Consider the following 19,443-nt stretch of genomic DNA (forward strand, 5'->3'; position numbering starts at 1 on the left):
TGTTTTGTTTTGTTTCTTTTGTTTTGAACTGCTCTTTCTCATCCTGCCAGACTTTTTTGTTCTACTACCTGCCCTGGCTATCTTTGTATCTATTGAGACTTGGATGAATTGCTCCAGCCCCTCTCTGCATTCTCAACACTCTCATCTGAGAACTTAGTGAGACTTCGACGCTGCGTCACGGACAACGCTCTAGTCAGAGTGACTTCCATGCTGCGTCACGAGTGATGTTAGGACTTTGCTTTCAACTTTCTCTATTTTGTGTTCCTGTTGTTTTTTCCCCTGTGCTCAGTGAGAGCAAAATAAACTTTTCTGTTACCTGCAACTGAATCCGTATTTTCCCCTGACAGAACGGTCTAACCCAAAGATCGATTAAGCAGGTGCAGACCAAGTCAGAACTGCAGTAAGTCAGCAGGGAATTCTTCTGGGACAGCATTCCGGTCAGTTAACTGCCACTTCAAGGGAGGTTGAGTGCCTGACAGCTCAAGTAGCAGATCTCAATCTACAGATACAAGAACTCCAGCGGGAGGCTTTGGCCAGCAGGTCAGCTGCTACTTTTGGCCATTCTCCATCTGAGCCTGAACCCCATGCCAATAATCCGCCGCCCCACTTCCGCGTCGCCGCTATGTTACTGAGGAGTCCCAGGTAGCATTTGTTATCACCCTCTTGAAAGGAAAGGCCCGTGACTGGCCAACGGCTGTGTGGGATGCTCAAGCTTCATTCTGTGCAACATTCAAGGACTTCAAAGCTGAGATGATAAAGCTATTTGACCGCTCTGCTCCGGGCGATGAGGCAGCCTCCCAGTTGGCGTGGTTGAGTCAGGGCAGACGTTCCGTTATTGACTACTCAATCCAGTTCAGAACACTTGCGGCCACCTGTGACTGGAACAAGGCGGCTTTACGTGCAAGGTTTTGGGAGGGGTTGGATGACGACATCCAGGATGAAATCATCACTCACGAGCTGCCTCATGATTTTGACACCCTTGTGGAGCTGGCGCTTCGTGTGGAAGGGCGTCTTCAACGTCAACGCCAGCGGTGGACAACACAATCTCCCTGGATGTTGGAGGAGGGTGTCTTCAGTGCTGCTTCCAGCTCCTCGTCTCCTTCAGAGGACCCTGAGCCCATGCAAGTGGGGCGTCTTCGCCTCACCCCTAAGGAGAAGCAGGATCGTTTGCCTCTACTGCGGGAAGGCCATTGGGCTATCCGGTGTCCTTTAAAAGCCGGAGCCCATCAGTAACCCGGGGGATCCTGGTGGACACTACTCCTTGTCATGACTCCCCCATCTCACGTACACTGCTAAAGGTCTCTCTGCAGTATAAGGACACATCCATTCCTGTTCTGCTCTGATCGACTCAGGTGCCAAGGGGTACTTCCTGGATGTCACTGTTGCTGCGCTGTGGGGTATTCCTGCCATTCCACTTCCCTCTCCTATCTCTGTCCGCTCCCTCAGTGGTCTCTTCATTTCCTCCATTACCCACTCCGCACCTTCCATAAGTCTTATTGTATCTGGCAATCACCGTGAGGTGATTGAGCTGTACCTCCTAAATTCCCCGGGTGCTCCCATTGTCCTTGGGCACCCCTCACGTGGATTGGTCTGGTAATTCTGTGTTCTCTTGGACATATGACTGTGCCATCAATCTCCTCCCAGGCACTTCTCCGTCGTCTGTATTCCCCATCTGGTCCTGAGAGAGAGGCCATGGACAAGTATATTCAGGAATCCTTAAATGCCAGCCTCATCCGCCCCTCTTCCTCACCTGCTGGGGCTGAGTTCTTCTTCGTTAAGAACAAGGATGGCTCCCTGCGACCCTGCAATGACTACCAGGGTCTTAATGACATCACCATAAGAAACAGGTATCCTCTGCCTCTGATGTCATCAGCCTTTGAATTGCTACAGGGAGCCAGGATCTTTACCAAGCTAGACCTCCGTAATGCCTATCATTTGGTCCACATATGCGAGGGGGATGAGTGGAAGACAGCATTTAACACCCCAACAGGACACTTTGAATACCATGTTCTACACTTCGGGCTCAACAACGCCCCAGCTGTCTTCCAGGCCCTGGTAAACAACGTGTTGAGAGACATGGTGAACAGATTTGTCTTTGTGTACCTTGATTATATTCTCATCTTCTCTCCCTCCTTGCAGGTACACATTCAACATGTCCGTCAGGTGCTACAACGGCTGCTGGATCCCACTAAGGTAAGGGCCGTGGCTGAGCGGCCAAACCCTGACTCTCGGAAGGCGCTGCAGTGGTTCTTGGGGTTCGCCAACTTCTATAGGCTATTCATCCGGAACTTTAGCCTGGTTGCTGCACCCTTAACAGCACTCACCTCACCTAAGATACTCCTTAGACCTGCCTTTACTCTCATGACTTCAGTCTGATTTGCCATGTTTTGTTGTCTTGTCTCTGTGTCTGCGTGCCCTGTTGTTTCTAAGCACATCAGTTTTGTTTTGACAGCCCTCCATGTGCTCTGCTGTCAGTGTGGCGTTTTCCCCTTCCACTCGTTATCCTTATCTTCAATTGTGTTCTCTGCGGTACATCGCAGTACATCACAATGCTGGCCATGCCTCCCAGGCCATGCCTCATCCCCTCCTGGGACCTCTCTGAAGTCCTTTCGGGCCTACAGAGAGCTCCCTTTGAGCCGCTAGAGTCAGATGAGCTTAAAAACCTTTGAAAACAGTGCTCCTGACCACGCTCGCTTAAATCAAGAGGGTGTGGGACATGCAACCATTTTCTGTCAGTGATTTGTGCTTAGAATTTGGGCCGGCCTTGTCTCACATCATCCTGAGACCCCGGCTTGGATACATGCCCAAAGTTCAGACCACTCCCTTTCGGGACCAGGTGGTGAACTTGAAAGTGCTGCCTCTGGAAGAGGCAAAACCAGCTCTTGCGTTGCTCTGCAGAGTTTCAGTAGCTCAGGGTAACTCTTTGTCTACTTTGGGGAGTGAAGGCTGGTCCGTGTGCCAATATTAGGTTGGGCGACACCGAACACATTCGTCAGATTTTTTAATCTCAGAGTGGACCTGGTGTCTTCCTGCGTGGATTAGGGTTAGGGTTAAATGAAAACGAAAACTAAATGAAAGTTAAATGAAAACAAAAGTGGCAGAGTTGTGTTTTATAACATATCTTGTTTTATTGTTGCCTAAAATATACATACAAAGATAACCGGAGTAGCCAGAGAGAGCTGAGTGACCCTATCAAGTACGCTACTGTACCATTTCCAGTATCACCGGACTTGTGTCCTCCCATCCTCGGAAGTCCGTTCTCCTGTCTTAATTATGTCCTTAATAACTACTATGTACTTAAATTAATCATGTGATACAATGCACTTACTGTGCACATACATGTTTTTACATTGAACTAATATTTTAAAACTACCTGCATATAATAACATATGTAATTAATTTCTGTATTTACATCTATAATTAGACTGTTAATCCATCCCATACACCTTAACCTGTCTGTCACCAATCAAAACACCAATACTGTCCCTAACCTCACCAGTATTCCACTTCAATAGCAACACAAGTGTTGTGAAATACAACATGGACACAATAAGTACATTGTACCTATTTTTTTTATTTAAAGGTGCCATAGAATGGAAAATTAAATTTACCTTTACATAGCTGAATAACAAGAGTTCAGTACATGTTAATGACATACAGTGAGTCTCAAACACCATTGTGTCCTCCTTCTTATGTAAATTTCATTTGTTTAAAAGACCTCCGAAGAACAGGCGAATCTCAACGTAAGACCGACTGTGATGCAACAGTCGGGATCATTAATATGTACGCCCCCAACATTTGCACATGCCAGCTCATGTTCAAGGCATTAGACAAGGCAGTATTAAAGGATTAGTTCACTCTTAAATAAACTTTTGCTGATAATTTACTCACCCCCATGTCATCCAAGATGTCCATATCTTTCTTTCTTCAGTCAAAAAGAAATTAAGGTTTTTGATGAAAACATTCCAGGATTTTTCTCCATATAATGGACTTCAATGGGCACCAAACAGTTCAAGGTCAAAATGACAGTTTCAGTGCAGCTTGCTGGTCACCAAGGTAGCCAAGGCACACATAGATTTAGGTCACTAGTGCAAGGTCGGTCAGCAAGGTAGCCAAGGCACACATAGATTTAGGTCATGAGGCCATTATAATAGTGTCATAAATATTTATCTTGATCTCAATTAGAGTGGTACAAATTGAATTTGTCATTAAAATGACGTTGTGTTGATTACTCTGTCAAATAATTTTATAACAGCGTCATGAATATTTTTCTTGACCTCAACTACAGTGGTACAAATTAAATTTGTCATTAAAATGTCATTAAGTGTCAATACTCTGTCAAATAATTTTATAACAGCATCATGAATGGTTTTGATTTAATAATGTTTTATTATTATTATTTTTATTTTTTTTATATATAAAGTTTCCGCCAACAGAAGGTCAGATAATAGACAATATCAAGTTTCTTAAAAAAGATGACACCGTTATAAAATAATGGTAACACTTTTAACTAGTTGCTTATTACTATTAGCATGCATATTACTAAAATATTGGCTATTTATTAGTAATTATTAAGCACATATTAATGCTGTATTCTGCATGACCTTCTTCTACATTCTTAATCCTACCAATACCTAAACTTAACAATTAACTATTAATAAGCAGTAAATTAGTAAATTAGAGTTTATTGAGGGAAAATTCATAGTTAATAGTTTATATATGTGTTCCCTATACTAAAGTGTTACCAAAATAATGTAATGTAATGTTCACCCATAAAGCTAAGTAGTTTCTTAAGTTTGATAATTAATCTGCTATGTCATGTTTATGACAGGTTATGATGTATTGGTCTATGTCATGTTGTCATAACACAGACATCTCAAACAATGTCATCTTTGCATTAAAACTGACATAATTGAGCGAATGACATTTAATGACAGTTGTCACAAACATGCATAAAACCACCTTTATATTCATGACATGTGTCATGTCATGATTATGAAGGGGTCATGTCAGTCTTATGCACACCCCTTCAAGTAAAGTGTTACCGAAAATATTTTTAGTGTAATCTAAGCAATTTCTGTCCCTCCATAGACAGCTACAGACTTAAAATAGTTCATAAAGAGATTGTAAATCTATTCCCTATTAATTGAGCAGTTTAGTCCAAATTTACTGAAGAGACTCAACTGATATGATGTACAGATTTTATTTAGGCTTTTAATTATGTAAACATTGATCAGAAAACATAACCTTAAACGAACCTGCTAGGCGTGCGAGAACAAACATCTTGCTGAAGCTTAAACTTGATGAGTAACACACGAGAATGAACCTCAATGGTTCTCGCACGTCAAACAAACATGCTTGAGCTTCCATTTAACACAAGTGATGTATGTGTTGATGAGTGTTTATATGTGAATAAAAGCCTAAATTAAATCTATTTATCATATAAAGTGACCGAGTAACTGATAACTGGAGATAAATTGAAATGGATCCGTGCATTAGTCTTAAAGTGACAGCAGTCTAATATTCCTGCTGTTGTCTGTGTTTTAAATGTTAATCAAACTGCACTTCTTTTTCATAAGGGATATGTTTAGAGGATGATGTAGTTTACATCCATAATATCTGAGAGAAAATGTTTATAGTAAATTTCTTTAATTAGCAAAGTTGGAATGAACAGAAGTAATAGGATACTTTATGCCAAGGTAGAAATACATTTCTCAATGACTTTTTCCTCTTAACAGTGTTATTCTTTATATAAATCAAAACAGTTTTCTGAAATTAACATTGTCTGGCTGTATGTTGTATAACTTTGCTCTCCAATAGTCATCCAGAATCAGTAGGTTTGTACTAACATTGTGTCAATGAAAATATACAGTTTTTGTTGTTTTGTTTGTTTGTCATTTTTTTTAAGCTGTAAATTTAAGTCAAATCCATAAACCTAAAATGTTCCATAAAGTTCTGGCAACAACCACAGCATTTTTCCGCACCATACATTACAGATTTGTTGGGTTATGTAGTTTGCTCTCCAGTAGTAATCCAGAATCAATTAGAATTAAATGTATATGATTTGATCACAACTACATTTTGAAAGCTAAAAGCATGTAGGAATGGGTCAAAAAGAAAATCTGTATTATTCATTCTTTATTATTTATTCAAAGGGTTTTATTTTTTAATAATAAATATAAAAAAATATTTAACAAATATATTTTTAATCTTTTCAGAAAATTATATACAACACAAAAATATAAAATGTTGATATTTTTGTACAAACAATGTTTTCTGTGTATAAAATATTGTTTTTTATATAAATAAAATTTTAATTACATTTAAATAATTTATGATAGAACTGGACCAGAAAACTGAACCAATAACTAGTGATAGAAATTAGCAGCCATGGCCCTTCCTCTCTTGAGAATTCCAGTGACAGGTTGAGCAGGAACTGCAGCTCTAGCTTTAGGTGAAGCTTCCAGGGAGTCTGTCTCATCGTTATTCAGTGCTGCAGCTTGTCTATCATTTGGTTCTTCACTGGGTATAGCTAATTTCTGTTCATCACAATTAGGATGAAACCATCTGTAGTATATCATTTTCAATATAATTCCAGAAATGTACAAACCTAGTAATATCGGGATCACAATGTAAGGATTTAAGGATCTCCAACAGCCTGTATACTCAAACACCTTCCACCACCAGAAGCCCAGCAGCATCAATGTGTCCAACCCCATGACACAATAATAGAGAACAGTCTTTAATTTTATGCTTCCTGTTGATATGTTAAACCAGCTGAAGTACCAAATGAGTCCAACAGTAGCTCTGTAGAACCATTCCCAACCAGAATGTTCCATGAGATTTGTTTTCTGGCTCCAGGCCCCTAAAACCAGCAGCATCCACAAAGACAGGAAGTGAGCTATGATGTAGCATGGCAATACACTACAAAAGAGTGCCAGAGCAGAAACACGGGGAATGATCAGCAACAAGTTCCACATGAAGTAGACACCAGTGGAGATCCAGCTCATCTTGCGTTTTTCTTGAAGAAATGCACGCATGCTGCGGTGGTACATAGCTACGGTACTGGCTATTGCAGCAGCTGATGTGAGGATTTTTAAACCTGAATCAAAAAACATTGCATGTTATTAAACAATATCACACAAACAATAGTGCTGTTCTTCACATATAATCAGTCAGCGCACATATATAGAGCACATCAAATATGGTAAACACTAAATATGCTTGACACACAGAACCAATGAGGTTTGTTCTCACACTTCTTCAAATGTAAAGTCACCATTAAATCAAAATGGACAATTCTGATTTTGAATGGAATATTGCAGTGCTTTCTGTAAATGATTTATATAGGTGCTGGTCATATAATTAGAATATCATCAAAAAGTTGATTTATTTCACTAGCCTACAGAACTAGACTGAGAGACCATTTAAAGGCCTTTGCAGGTGTTTTGAGTTAATTAGCTGATTAGAGTGTGGCACCAGGTGTCTTCAATATTGAACCTTTTCACAATATTCTAATTTTCTGAGATACTGAATTTGGGATTTTCCTTAGTTGTCAGTTATAATCATCAAAATTAAAAGAAATAAACATTTGAAATATATCAGTCTGTATGTAATGAATGAATATAATATACAAGTTTCACTTTTTGAATGGAATTAGTGAAATAAATCAACTTTTTGATGATATTCTAATTTATTTGACCAGCACCTGTGAAAGCACATTGTTATTGTTATTATTTAATTCATATACCTAATCTTTAATCAAAAACAACCTGTCACACACAAAAGCACGACAATAAACCAACAATCCAATTTCCCGATGGACAAAATCAAGTCATGACCTACATTTTTTATCTTCGTTGAGAAGAAAAAGATCAGATATACATCACACAGTAGAGAAGAAAAGACTATCACAATTTCAGTTTCATGCTATTTTAAAGGTACCTTTTCCTTTTTAGGTCAATTATCACTCTAAAGTCTGCATTAAATGGAAGTTGCAATCATCTTTTCTTCACTATTTTGACATATTAGAGTGAAATGGCTTCTCAAACAAGAAAAAACAAATAGAGCAGGACTTTGAGGGGTTCAGAGACACTATAATCTGAAAGAAACAAAGATTTGAAGTGTTCTGGATTTGACCTGTGATAAGCTCCAGCTCTCCTCTCTGTAAGATTATAGACATCATAAGTGTGAGTTGTGGGGTACTTTCAGAAAACGCCTCAAATAGACGAAGCATCTGAAGGTCATGGTTCAAGTACACAGCCACACCCTCTGCGAAACTATTATTTTTTTGACGAAAATGCTTTGTCGAAATCTCTATCACCCCAGCATACCTGCGAACAAAAGGTACATGCATTTACTCAAGCAACACTTCATACAACAAAACTTTACAATATAGCCAACATTGAGCCTAGAGTTTGAATTTTGTTCTACGTAACGAAGTACTTTGAAAAAAAATGAAAACAGTTTGGCTCCAGACCTAATCAGTTGTTCTCAATAATGATTAATAAATAGCTGTTTAACTTTGATTTAATGTTGATTTTTAAACAAAAAAAATTCACCCAAAAGACTTTTATATTGAAAAGGCCGAATTGTTGTGAACACGGAACAAGACGCAACTGACAAATGCTTTGACTAGTGCTGTCAGTGCTGTCTGTCACGGGAAAACCCCTTAACTGTTAAAAGGACAAGATAATACATCAGACTATTTTTTATTATGAACATGCTAAATCTGAATGCAGGTAATAAACTCACTCACTCTAACTTTTTCTCACAATACTCTTCTACATAATACAGTAAGCTTCAGCTTCAATGAACAATATCAACTGAGAACATACAGTTTACGTTGCTAAGAGTGGTTGGTAAGAGTGTTGTGTATTGATACACAGAACCATTGGGTGAAGCAGTCATAGCCGTGTTTTATCGTTATCTATTGACCAATCAGAATCAAGGACAGGAACTAACCATTTTATAAATGTGAATAAAAGCCTTAATTAAATCTGTATTTTATAAAGCAAGACATATGGGTGAGTAAATAAGAGTTTGGGTGAACTATCCCTTTAAGCATTCATCATTTTATGAATGAAGTACACTTAATTGTACTGAATGTGCACTTGTATTGTATTTCAAATCTTAAATGTATATTTTAAAAAACTAACTGCAGTAATTGCAGTAACGAATGCAGTTGTATTGTAAAATTAATGAAATATATGGCCATGTAAGTATAGCTACTTAAAGCTAATACATTTACATGTCTACTGTATGTTTAACACACTTCAAAGTGCACATTGTAATAATGTCAAATAAAAAAATAACATTTTAAATCATTGTTTTAATATTTTGTTGTTTTAAATAAGAATACATATTTTGATGTGATGACTTCAAGCACATGTACTTGATAACAATTTTAACTGTAGTGTTATTCATTATTAAAAGTTAATATATTTTTTCATCAATACAAATGTGTAATTACAAATATATTACAATACATTACATTCAAGTCATTGTAGTTTACCATAAATCATTGTCAGTACATTCAGCAGTACACTTTAACCATATTTAAAAACCCAAAAGAAATAATAATGAAATTGCATACAAAAATGCTAGTCAAAAAACTCAAACTAATTTGATTTACTATAGATTTAAACTATAATGCGTTTTCATTTCATTGCAATTAACATGCAGTAAAGTGTCTATAGGCTACATTCATTCAGTTCTATTACATTCAATTCACACTTTTAAAGTATATTATTTCCATAAGTACTCTTTTTAAAAGCATGCTAAAGAGTAATTTTTTCTACAAGACTAGAAAAATAAACAAATCTGTCACCGACCTGAGATAGACTCCGAGCTGAAGGAAGTGGAATGGTTTGATCAGTATATGCTTTTTTGCAAATGTTTCCACCTTAGTCTCAAGCTCATCCAGGCAATCAGAGTACCAGAGCCAGCTGAACACCTGTAACAATACTGAGGAGCCCAGCAGCAGAAAGATCATCACCGCCATATACACATAGTCCCCTTCCTGATAAAATGACACAACAGTCCAAATGTCCAGCGCTATATCCAGCAGGAAAAAAAACAATCCCACCAAAACAAACAGATATTCCAATAAATAGTAATGAAAAGGGAAGCTCTCCTCCATGATTGAGTCCCGTGTGAGAAACCTTTACAGCATGACAAATAATAAAACCTCCTTTTTTATGTGGGTACTGTTTGAAAGAGAAAGTAAACTTTACACCCACATATAAACTCCTCCTATGTCATCTTTCTTTGTATGATTCGTCATGTGTGACTGTGAGATGAATGATGTCACGTGACCAGACTCGCATAGAAATGGTCAAAGTGCCCAAATGGTTGTACTAAAAAAGCTATAATACCTTATTTTATTTTCTTCTTTTTTTCTTTTCTAAAATGACACTATATTGGAATAATTATGTAAGTGTAGGTAAAGTTAATACTATAAACTCTACTCCACGATACTAGGGTTCATGGTCATTAGGAGTTAATATGCAATTGCTTAAGCTTTCTGAGCGGTTTACAGTCAGTGCTGGGTGGTAACTGATTCCATGTAATTTGGATTGCATTATCAGGTTCCGAAACCGAGCAGCGCAACACTTTTTAATGCTTGATGCCAGCCAATGTATATAAGCTGCTGAACATGACGAGACAATATACAGCAATAATTGCCTAGGCCTACTGTTTACGATAAATAATAATAATAATAATAATAAAACTGTTAAACGACGGACATTCATTTCCAGGGATGCACTTCTGACCTTTTTGGATTTTTCATATTTTAATGCCATTTACGTTATTCGTCACACATAGCACAAAGAAACATTAACGTAGCCTATATAGTTTTCAGCATGTCAGATAAGAGTGTGAATGTGTATCTTTTGTCAGGATTTTCTCAGTAATTTCACAGTCATTTGAAAATTATTCATAAAACTCGAAATATCATTCTCAAACTTACACTAAACATGGCAAAACCGCAACTTTCATATTCAAGTAGCCTATGTCCCGTGTTAGGAAAGTGTAAAATATATAATTTTCTAATTAGTTCACATGCATTATTTTACAGACTGGCGAAAAAGTTTGAAATAAGACTTCTTTAATGTTTTTGAAAGAGGAAGGCGGAATTTATTTAATCGAAAATACAGTCAAATAGCTGTTTTCTATGTGGATTTATTGTAAAATGTAATTTATTCCTGTGATCAAAGCTAAATTTTCAGAAACATTACCCCAGTCCTCATTACGCGATCCTTCAGAAATCTTTTTTTTTTTTTTCTTCCCACGTTCTGCACTACATTCTAAGACCATAACAGAGCATTGTTATACTGTATATGGGTAGGTATTGAACTTTAGCGATATTAAACTTCCCTGTATGGAAAAGAGATATGCATTTTTTTCAGAATTATTTACTATTTGCCATGTGCACCAGGAAAGACAAATTATAATGTAAAGAAGTATGCCAGTCATTCATTAATGTTAATGATAAGCATTTAATAATAATAAATAAATAATAATAATAAAAAAAATAGCATTTATATTTCTGTAAAAATAGCATTTATATTTTTATGTTATCAAAAGTGGTGTAAAAGAAATTGCGCACAATGAGCTGGTGGATTTTATAGTGAGGAGTGTTGCAGTGTGATGGGCTGCTTTGTGCCAGAAAGTCCAGAGCCACTTTTTTTGCCCCATTCCACCCCTGCAGTTACCTGTAACATTACAGAATTCATTAATTAACATATTGTTAAGATCAGTATGGACTAAAAACTTTAATGCTTTATCCAATTTATATCCTAAATTCTGTGGATGTCCCCACCAATTTCAAAATTTCATATGCCCTTGGTCATGCCTGTCTTTTGTGATTTCTGAAGCTTATCAGATTACATTAGGGGCCATTATCTTCATTGATTGGTTGATCAGAGACCAATCAGTGACCAGGCATTACAAACATGAACATTACAAACATGAAAAGACAGAAAAAAATCACTCATTGTCACTGCTCTTGACTGAATAATATTTGTAACTTTAATAAGAATTAATCTATATTTAATTTATAGAGTGAAGACTATGCAGTTTTATTTTACATTTGATTACTTTATTCAATTTCTTTCTGCCTACCTGAGTATTATTAGTATTTTTATTGAATCTATCATTGAATTGAATTGAGAATCACATCACAAATCGAAAAGAATTGAACTGAGATCTGGTGAATTGGAATCAAATTAAATCGGTGCATCTGTACCCATATCCAGTGCATTTGTTTCTGTTTTCAGAACATGCATGATTTAGAGGAAATTATCTGATCCCTCTAGGCATTAAACTGATTGTGCTAGAACAACATGCTAAACAGGTTTCTCAGTAAGGATCCATCTGCTTAAATGTACACGCTAACAATGAGTAATTGTTTTGATCTTTGTTCACAGGAGCAGATGTGTAAATATTCTGGCCACCACCACTTTGGTTCCTGCTTTAGTGTAAGTGAAGTAAAAATTAAAGTGATGTGACATGTAGCCAAGTATGTCCCATACTCAGAATTTGTGCTCTTCATTTATCCCATCCAAGTGATGCAGTGCCCAAGGAGCAGTTGGGAGTTCGGTGCCTTGCTCAGTTGTGGTATTGAGTGTGGAAGAGTACATTCACTCCCCCCACGACAATTCCTGCCAGTACTGAGACTCAAACCCACGACCTTTGGGTTACAAGTCCGACTCTCTAATCATTAGGCCACGACTGATTGACTGATTTATTGATTGATTGTACCATATATTTCAATTTTTTTGCTTCATCAATCAGAATCAGTTCAGTACACGTCTTGCTTTATTTAACATGCATAATTTGATCACAACTACATTTTAAAAACTAAAAGCATGTTGCATGCAGGAATGGAAAGGAAATCTATATTATTCTATTTAAATAATAGAGAACTTGACCACTTGATAAATATATATATATATATATATATATTTTTTTTTTTTTCAGAAAGATTAAATAAAATGTGTTATTTTTGTACAAAACGAGGTATTCTGTGCATAAATACATTTTTGTAAATAAAACTTTAATTAAATTTTAATAATTTATGATAGAATTGGGAGGGGGTTGGGGAACTAGTAGTAGAAATTAGCAGCCATGGTCCTCCCCCTCTTGAGAACTTCAGTAACAGGTTCTTCAGATGAAGCTTCCATGGAGTCTGTCTCCATGTCATAAAATGCTGCAGCTTGTCCAATATTCTGCTGTTCACTAGGTTTAGGTATTTTCTGTTCATCACAGTTAGGATGAAACCATCTGTAGTATATAATTTTCAATATAATTCCAGCAAAATGCAATCCTAGAAGTGTCGGAATCACAATGTAAGGATTTAAGGAGCTCCAACAGGCTGTATACTCAAACACCTTCCAGCACCAGAAGCCCAGCAGCATCGATGTGTCCAACCCCATGACACAATAATAGAGAACAGCCTTTAATTTTATGCTTCCTGTTGATACTTTAAACCAGCTGAAGTACCAAATGAGTCCAACAGTAGCTCTGAAGAGCCATTCCCAACCAGGACTTTTCATGTAATCTGTTTTCTGGCTCCAGGCCCCTAAAACCAGCAGCATCCACAAAGACAGGAAGTGAGCTATGATGTAGCATGGCAATACAGTGCAAAAGAGTGCCAGAGCAGAAACACGGGGAATGATCAGCAACAAGTTCCACAGGAAGTAGACACCAGTGGAGATCCAGCTCATCTTTTCTTTTTCTTGAAGAAATGCACGCATGCTGCGGTGGTACATAGCTACGGTGAAGGCTATTGCAGCAGCTGATGTGAGGATTTTTAAACCTGAAACAAACAAAAAAAAAAGTTGCATGTTATTAAAAAATATCACACAAGCAATAGTGCTGTTCTTCTGATTTATGCGAGTGATAATCACAGCCATGCAGATGCTGAGACTCTGAGAAACACACTTTGGTGCTGCTGAATGAAAATTTTTTTGGAATTAACTGTTTTTTATTCATATTTCATAACAAGCCAAGTTGATTAAAGGATTAGTCCACTTTTAAATACACTTTTCCTGATAAATTTACTCACCCCCATGTCATCCAAGATGTTCATGTCTTTCTTTCGTCAGTCGAAAAGAAATGAAGGTTTTTGAGGAAAACATTCCAGGATTTTTCTCCTTACAGTGGATTTCAATGGCTACCAACAGATTGAAGGTCAAAATTACAGTTTCAGTGCAGCTTTAAGGGCTTTAAACGATACCAGATGAGTAATAAAGGTCTTATCTAGCGAATTGATCTGTCATTTTCGAAAAAAATACAACAGTTTATGCTTTATAAACAAAATATCGCCTTGAACGTACTTTCCGCTTCCGCATTCTTCATAACGCTTACGCTGAATGTTCTGAATGACGCGAATTGAGCGTTACGCGCGAATGGTGCTTTTTGTGCATTTAGGGCCGTTACATAGTCAACGCGAGAAATGCGAGCGACGCGCTCCCTTTCATAGTCTAAACAGTGGACGCAAGCGTCACGGGCGATGCGTGTATGCAATACACCGCTCATGCAACAGGGGTAGTATAGAGTCGGGTGATATTAGTAGAGTCGGGTCACGTGATATTCAGATCAAAATGGCAACTGAAGAGGAGTGTATTCTGTTGCTGATTTTACATCGGCGGCAACAAAGGCAACGCAGAGATAGACGGTGGTATGTTCGCCCTTTAAATCAAAAAAGAGATCAGGATGGGGAGTTTGTGTCTCTGGTGCTTCCCATGCGAAGCCTGGACGAGGAGAGACATTTCCAGTATTTTAGGATGTATTTGAGTGTAATTGCGATGAACTATCGTATAAATGTGGATGAATACGTATAAGTTCGCATAATTTTTCCTCTTCGCCCGCCATTGTATTCAAACCTTCTTCTTCTGTAAACACAATATACTTGAATTAATGTACAATACTTGCAATGTCGCCCCCACCGACAACGCATAGTATTGCGTGCGCCATCGGCGCGTCGCGTATCAAAAACTAGGACGACACATTTGGCTACGCACCGACGCATAATGGCGTAGCCATTGTGATATGATGCGTAGCCTCGGGGACGCGTATGCGTACAGATGCGTTGACTATGAAACGGCCCTTACGTGTTTGTCGCGAATTCTCGTCTGACGCCCGAGTTGAAAAATTTGAACTTTGGCGTAAATTCGCGCCCCGTTAACCAATCAGGAGCCTGCTTGCTGCTGTGGCGGCAGGCCCGCCCGGAGTCACTCATTCAAAATGGAGGAACGACTGATATTATCAGTGAGCAGTCACCCAGAGATTTATGACACAAGTTCATACTTCTATAGAGACAGGAATAAAAAGGACCTCGCTTGGAAGAGTGTCGGTGAGATTGGGCAACCTGGTAAGTTGTAAATACACATTTCACTTTTGAGTCACGTACACGTTTATCGACCCGCGAATACAAAGCGGTAGCTCTCTCGATGAACGCACGATCAACATCAGCCATCTTGCAAACAGACAGCACTTGCCCCTCCCACAAGAAGCGGATTTCGCCTCGGACGCGCGTCAATTTCGCTCTAGACGCGCGAATGCATTCAAAATGTTCAAGCGGCAAACTAGACGCGGTAGACGCGAATTTGACGCTCTATTCGCGTTTGGTGTGAACGCAGCAAGCATTATGAACAATGCGGAAGCGGAAAGTACGTTCAAGGCGATATTTTGTTTATAAAGCATAAACGGTTGTATTTTTTTCGAAAATGACCGATCGATTCACTAGATAAGACCCTTATTCCTCATCTGGCATCGTTTAAAGCCCTTGAAGCTGCACAGAAACTGTAATTTTGACCTTGAACCTGTTGGTAGCCATTAAAATCATCCTGGAATGTTTTCCTCAAAAACCTTCATTTCTTTTCGACTGACGAAAGAAAGACATGAACATCTTGGATGACATGGGGGTGAGTAAATTTATCAGGAAAAGTGTATTTAAAAGTGGACTTAATTTCGCAGGAGTGGCACGTGAATCACCATAGGTGCATTCACCAGCATGCTCCAAAAGTGTGATAAGATTTGCTTGAGTCATTCTTATCATAGCGCTGATGATAAAATGTGCAACCCATTTGAACTCTATTGAGAATGTACCACTTTAAAATGTTATGGAGAAAGTCAGACATAATCCTGCACCAACACCAGCTTTTTAAAATACCCATGACTAGAATTTCTCTCTTAATTTTGTATTTATTGTTGTAGAATTTATTATTTTTATTATATATATATATATTTATTTTTTATTATATATACATTTACTTGTTATTTTGATTAAAAATGACAAGAACAGGTGAATTTAAAAAAAAAACAGATAAATCGATAAATTGTCAATTTTGATGACATTAAGTGCTTCAGAGACACATGATAAAATGTGCAACCCATGTGAACTCTATTGGGGTACCACTTTAAAATGTTATGGAGAAAGTATGTAATCTGAAAGATTTGAAGTGTTCTGGATTTGAGACAGACCTGTAATTAGCTCCAGCTCTCCTCTCTGTAAGACTCTATACATCATAAGTGTGAGTTGTGGGGCACTTTCAGAAAACGCCTCAAATAGACGAAGCATATGAAGGTCACGGTTCAGGTCAGGCTTACGCTCTCTTTTAGTGCGATGAAGCAAATGCTTTGTGGACATCTCTATCACCCCAGCATACCTGTGAACACAAGGTACATGCATTTACTCAAGCAACACTTCATACAACAAATCTTTACAATATAGCCAACATTGAGGCCACAGTTTGGATTTTGTTCTACATTATGAAGTACTATATGAGTAAACGGTTTGACTCCACATCAGTTCTCATTCACATTTAACTATTATTCACAATATGGATTAAAAAAAATAAGTCTATTAAATTTTGATTTAATGTTGATTTTAAAGAATTAGTTTACACACCCTTATGCTATTACACAAATGAAGATATTTTAATGGCATGAGAACAAACCTCATTGATTGAGGAAGTTGAAACTTGCTTGCGTGACACGAGAGAATTTTGCCATATTTTGTGTTCTGTGTATTTGTTGACCAGTGTTTATTTGTGAATTTTTAAAAAATCAATTAAATCTGTATATATGAGGGTGAGCTAAAACTAAACCTTAAATGTGAGGCTCTCTCCTTCACCAGCCAGTTTTAAATTGTCTCTTAAATCTCATGTGTTCTCTCCAGATTTTGATTAAGATTAGTTTAAGGGTTTTATGTTGAAGTTTTCTGATTGTATTCCGTTTAATGTGTTTTCCTTTAATGTTTTTTATATGCTCAAAGTTTTATTGTACAGCACTTTGTTGCTTTTAAATGTGCCATAGAAATAAATTTAATAATAATAAAATAAAAATAAACTTGACTTTTGACTATTTTAAATATTGCTAAATTGAAACTTCATAATTACAAAAGTGTAATTACAAGTATATTATAAAATACATGACATTCAAGATGAGAAATTACATATTTTAGTTTTAGCTTAAATGCTTATAAGTACATTCAGCAGTACACTTTAATCTTGAGTCACAAAACAAAATATTTATGAAATTATAAATAAATATGTACTTAAGTCCTACTCAAGTGGGTCAAAAAGCAGTCCAAAGTTCAACTAATTACATTTAATAGGCTATAAATTTAAACTATAATGCATTTTCATTAAATTGCAATTAACATGGTTAAGTTTCTGAAAACATTACATTCAGTTCATACTTAAGTATATTCTTTTTAAGTATTATTTCCATAATAATCTCTTTTAAAAGTATGCTAAAGTGCACTTTTTTCTTTCTTTCTTTTTTCACAAGAGCATTCAAGGAAAATTGAGAAGCAAATCTGTCACTGACCTGAGGAAGACTCCGAGCTGAAGGAAGTGGAATGGTTTGATCAGTATATGCTTTTTTGCAAATGTTTCCACCTTAGTCTCAAGCTCATCCAGGCAATCAGAGTACCAGAGCCAGCTGAACACTTGTAACAATACTGAAGAGCCCAGCAGCAGAAAGATCATCACCGCCATATACACATAGTCCCCATTCTGATAAAATGACACAACAGTCCAAATGTCCAGCGCTATATCCAGCAGGAAAAAAAGCAATCCCACCAAAACATACAGATATTTCAATAAATAGCAAAAAAAATGGCAGCTCTCCTCCATGATTCAGTCCTGTGTGAGAAACCTTTACAGCATGACAATGTTAATACAAAAACTTCCCTTTTTACATGGATATATATTGATCTAATAGAGAAAGTAAACCCGCATAAGTCCTCCAAAGTCATGTCTTTAAATGATTAATCACGTGTGAGAATGTAGTGAGTGATGTCACTTATGATGTCAGCATGTGACCAGACACACACAACTGGTCAAAATGGGAAATGCCTAATCCTCTAATCCACTAATTTAAAATAAACAGGTTTCACACAATTCCTTAAAAGACTAAATTTAAATACTACAAAAATGTATGTCCCAAAGGAAAGTTTCTCAACTGTAAAGTGTTCTAAATTTGATAATTAGTCATTAAAGTCTCTATCAACTTTACAAACAAACAAATGACATCTCCTGAAGTTCACACACAGACGAAACTTATTAGACAAGTGTGACATTATATACCTCTGTAAATAAATACAATATATTACCATAGTTCAATACACGTGTATATAATACATAGGCCTACAAGTACATTTATATAAATATAATATAAATATAAATTTTATTTAACCGTAATCATGAGATTTGCACAGTAGTCAAGTCTTGCGCAATTTAACGCCCTTTGAACAGAACATATACGCTCCTTTCGCAGGGCACTTAGGTCGAAGTGAGTATGTATTGAGTATGTGTGTATGATATAACTTGATATTATGGTCTCAGACCCTACTTCAGTGTAAATCTTTATTTTTCGCTCATTTGAAAATCTACCAGGAAAAAGAATTTGAGAATTTGAGGTCTCATTCATGTCTGTAGCACAAACAAGATATGCACTGAACTTTAATACTTAAAGGGTTAGTTCACCCAAAAATGAAAATTCTGTCATTTATTACTCACCCTCATGTCGTTCCACAACCGTAAGACTATCTTTCATCTTCGGAAAACAAATTAAGATATTTTTGATAAAATCCAATGGCTTAGTGAGGCCTGCATTGACAGCAAGTTAATTTACACTTTCAAACGCCCAGAAAGCTACTAAAGATTCACACAGTTCATGTGACTACAGTGGTTCAACCTTAATGTTATGAAGCGACGAGAATACTTTTTGTGCACCAAAAAACCCAAAATAATGACTTTATTCAACAATATCTAGTGATGGGCGATTTCAAAACACTGCTTCATGAAGCTTCAAAGCTTTATGAATTGTTTGTTTTGAATCAGTGGTTCGGAACATGTATCAAATGATCTCAAACTGCCAAAGTCATGTGATTTCAATAAACAAGGCTTTGTTACATCATGTGTTTTG

The 19,443-nt window shown here is 37.1% G+C and overlaps 2 protein-coding genes across 2 annotated transcripts; both read right to left on the minus strand.

Moving 5' to 3' along the window:
- Positions 1-5,475: 5,475 nt before the first annotated feature.
- LOC125274711 (XK-related protein 8-like) lies at positions 5,476-10,300 on the minus strand. The gene is made up of 3 exons (XM_048201127.1): positions 9,834-10,300; positions 8,140-8,333; positions 5,476-7,102 (listed from the first exon to the last, which is right to left on the minus strand). Exons 1-3 carry the CDS (start codon positions 10,139-10,141, stop codon positions 6,369-6,371), a joined length of 1,236 nt encoding a protein of 411 aa, XP_048057084.1. The 5' UTR covers positions 10,142-10,300; the 3' UTR covers positions 5,476-6,368.
- A 2,434-nt stretch (positions 10,301-12,734) lies between these two features.
- On the minus strand, positions 12,735-19,043 carry LOC125274712 (XK-related protein 8-like). The gene is made up of 3 exons (XM_048201128.1): positions 17,842-19,043; positions 16,492-16,676; positions 12,735-13,822 (listed from the first exon to the last, which is right to left on the minus strand). Exons 1-3 carry the CDS (start codon positions 18,147-18,149, stop codon positions 13,110-13,112), a joined length of 1,206 nt encoding a protein of 401 aa, XP_048057085.1. The 5' UTR covers positions 18,150-19,043; the 3' UTR covers positions 12,735-13,109.
- Positions 19,044-19,443: the final 400 nt, after the last annotated feature.

Source organism: Megalobrama amblycephala, linkage group LG9 (genome assembly GCF_018812025.1).
Source record: "Megalobrama amblycephala isolate DHTTF-2021 linkage group LG9, ASM1881202v1, whole genome shotgun sequence".
Taxonomy (NCBI): domain Eukaryota; kingdom Metazoa; phylum Chordata; class Actinopteri; order Cypriniformes; family Xenocyprididae; genus Megalobrama; species Megalobrama amblycephala.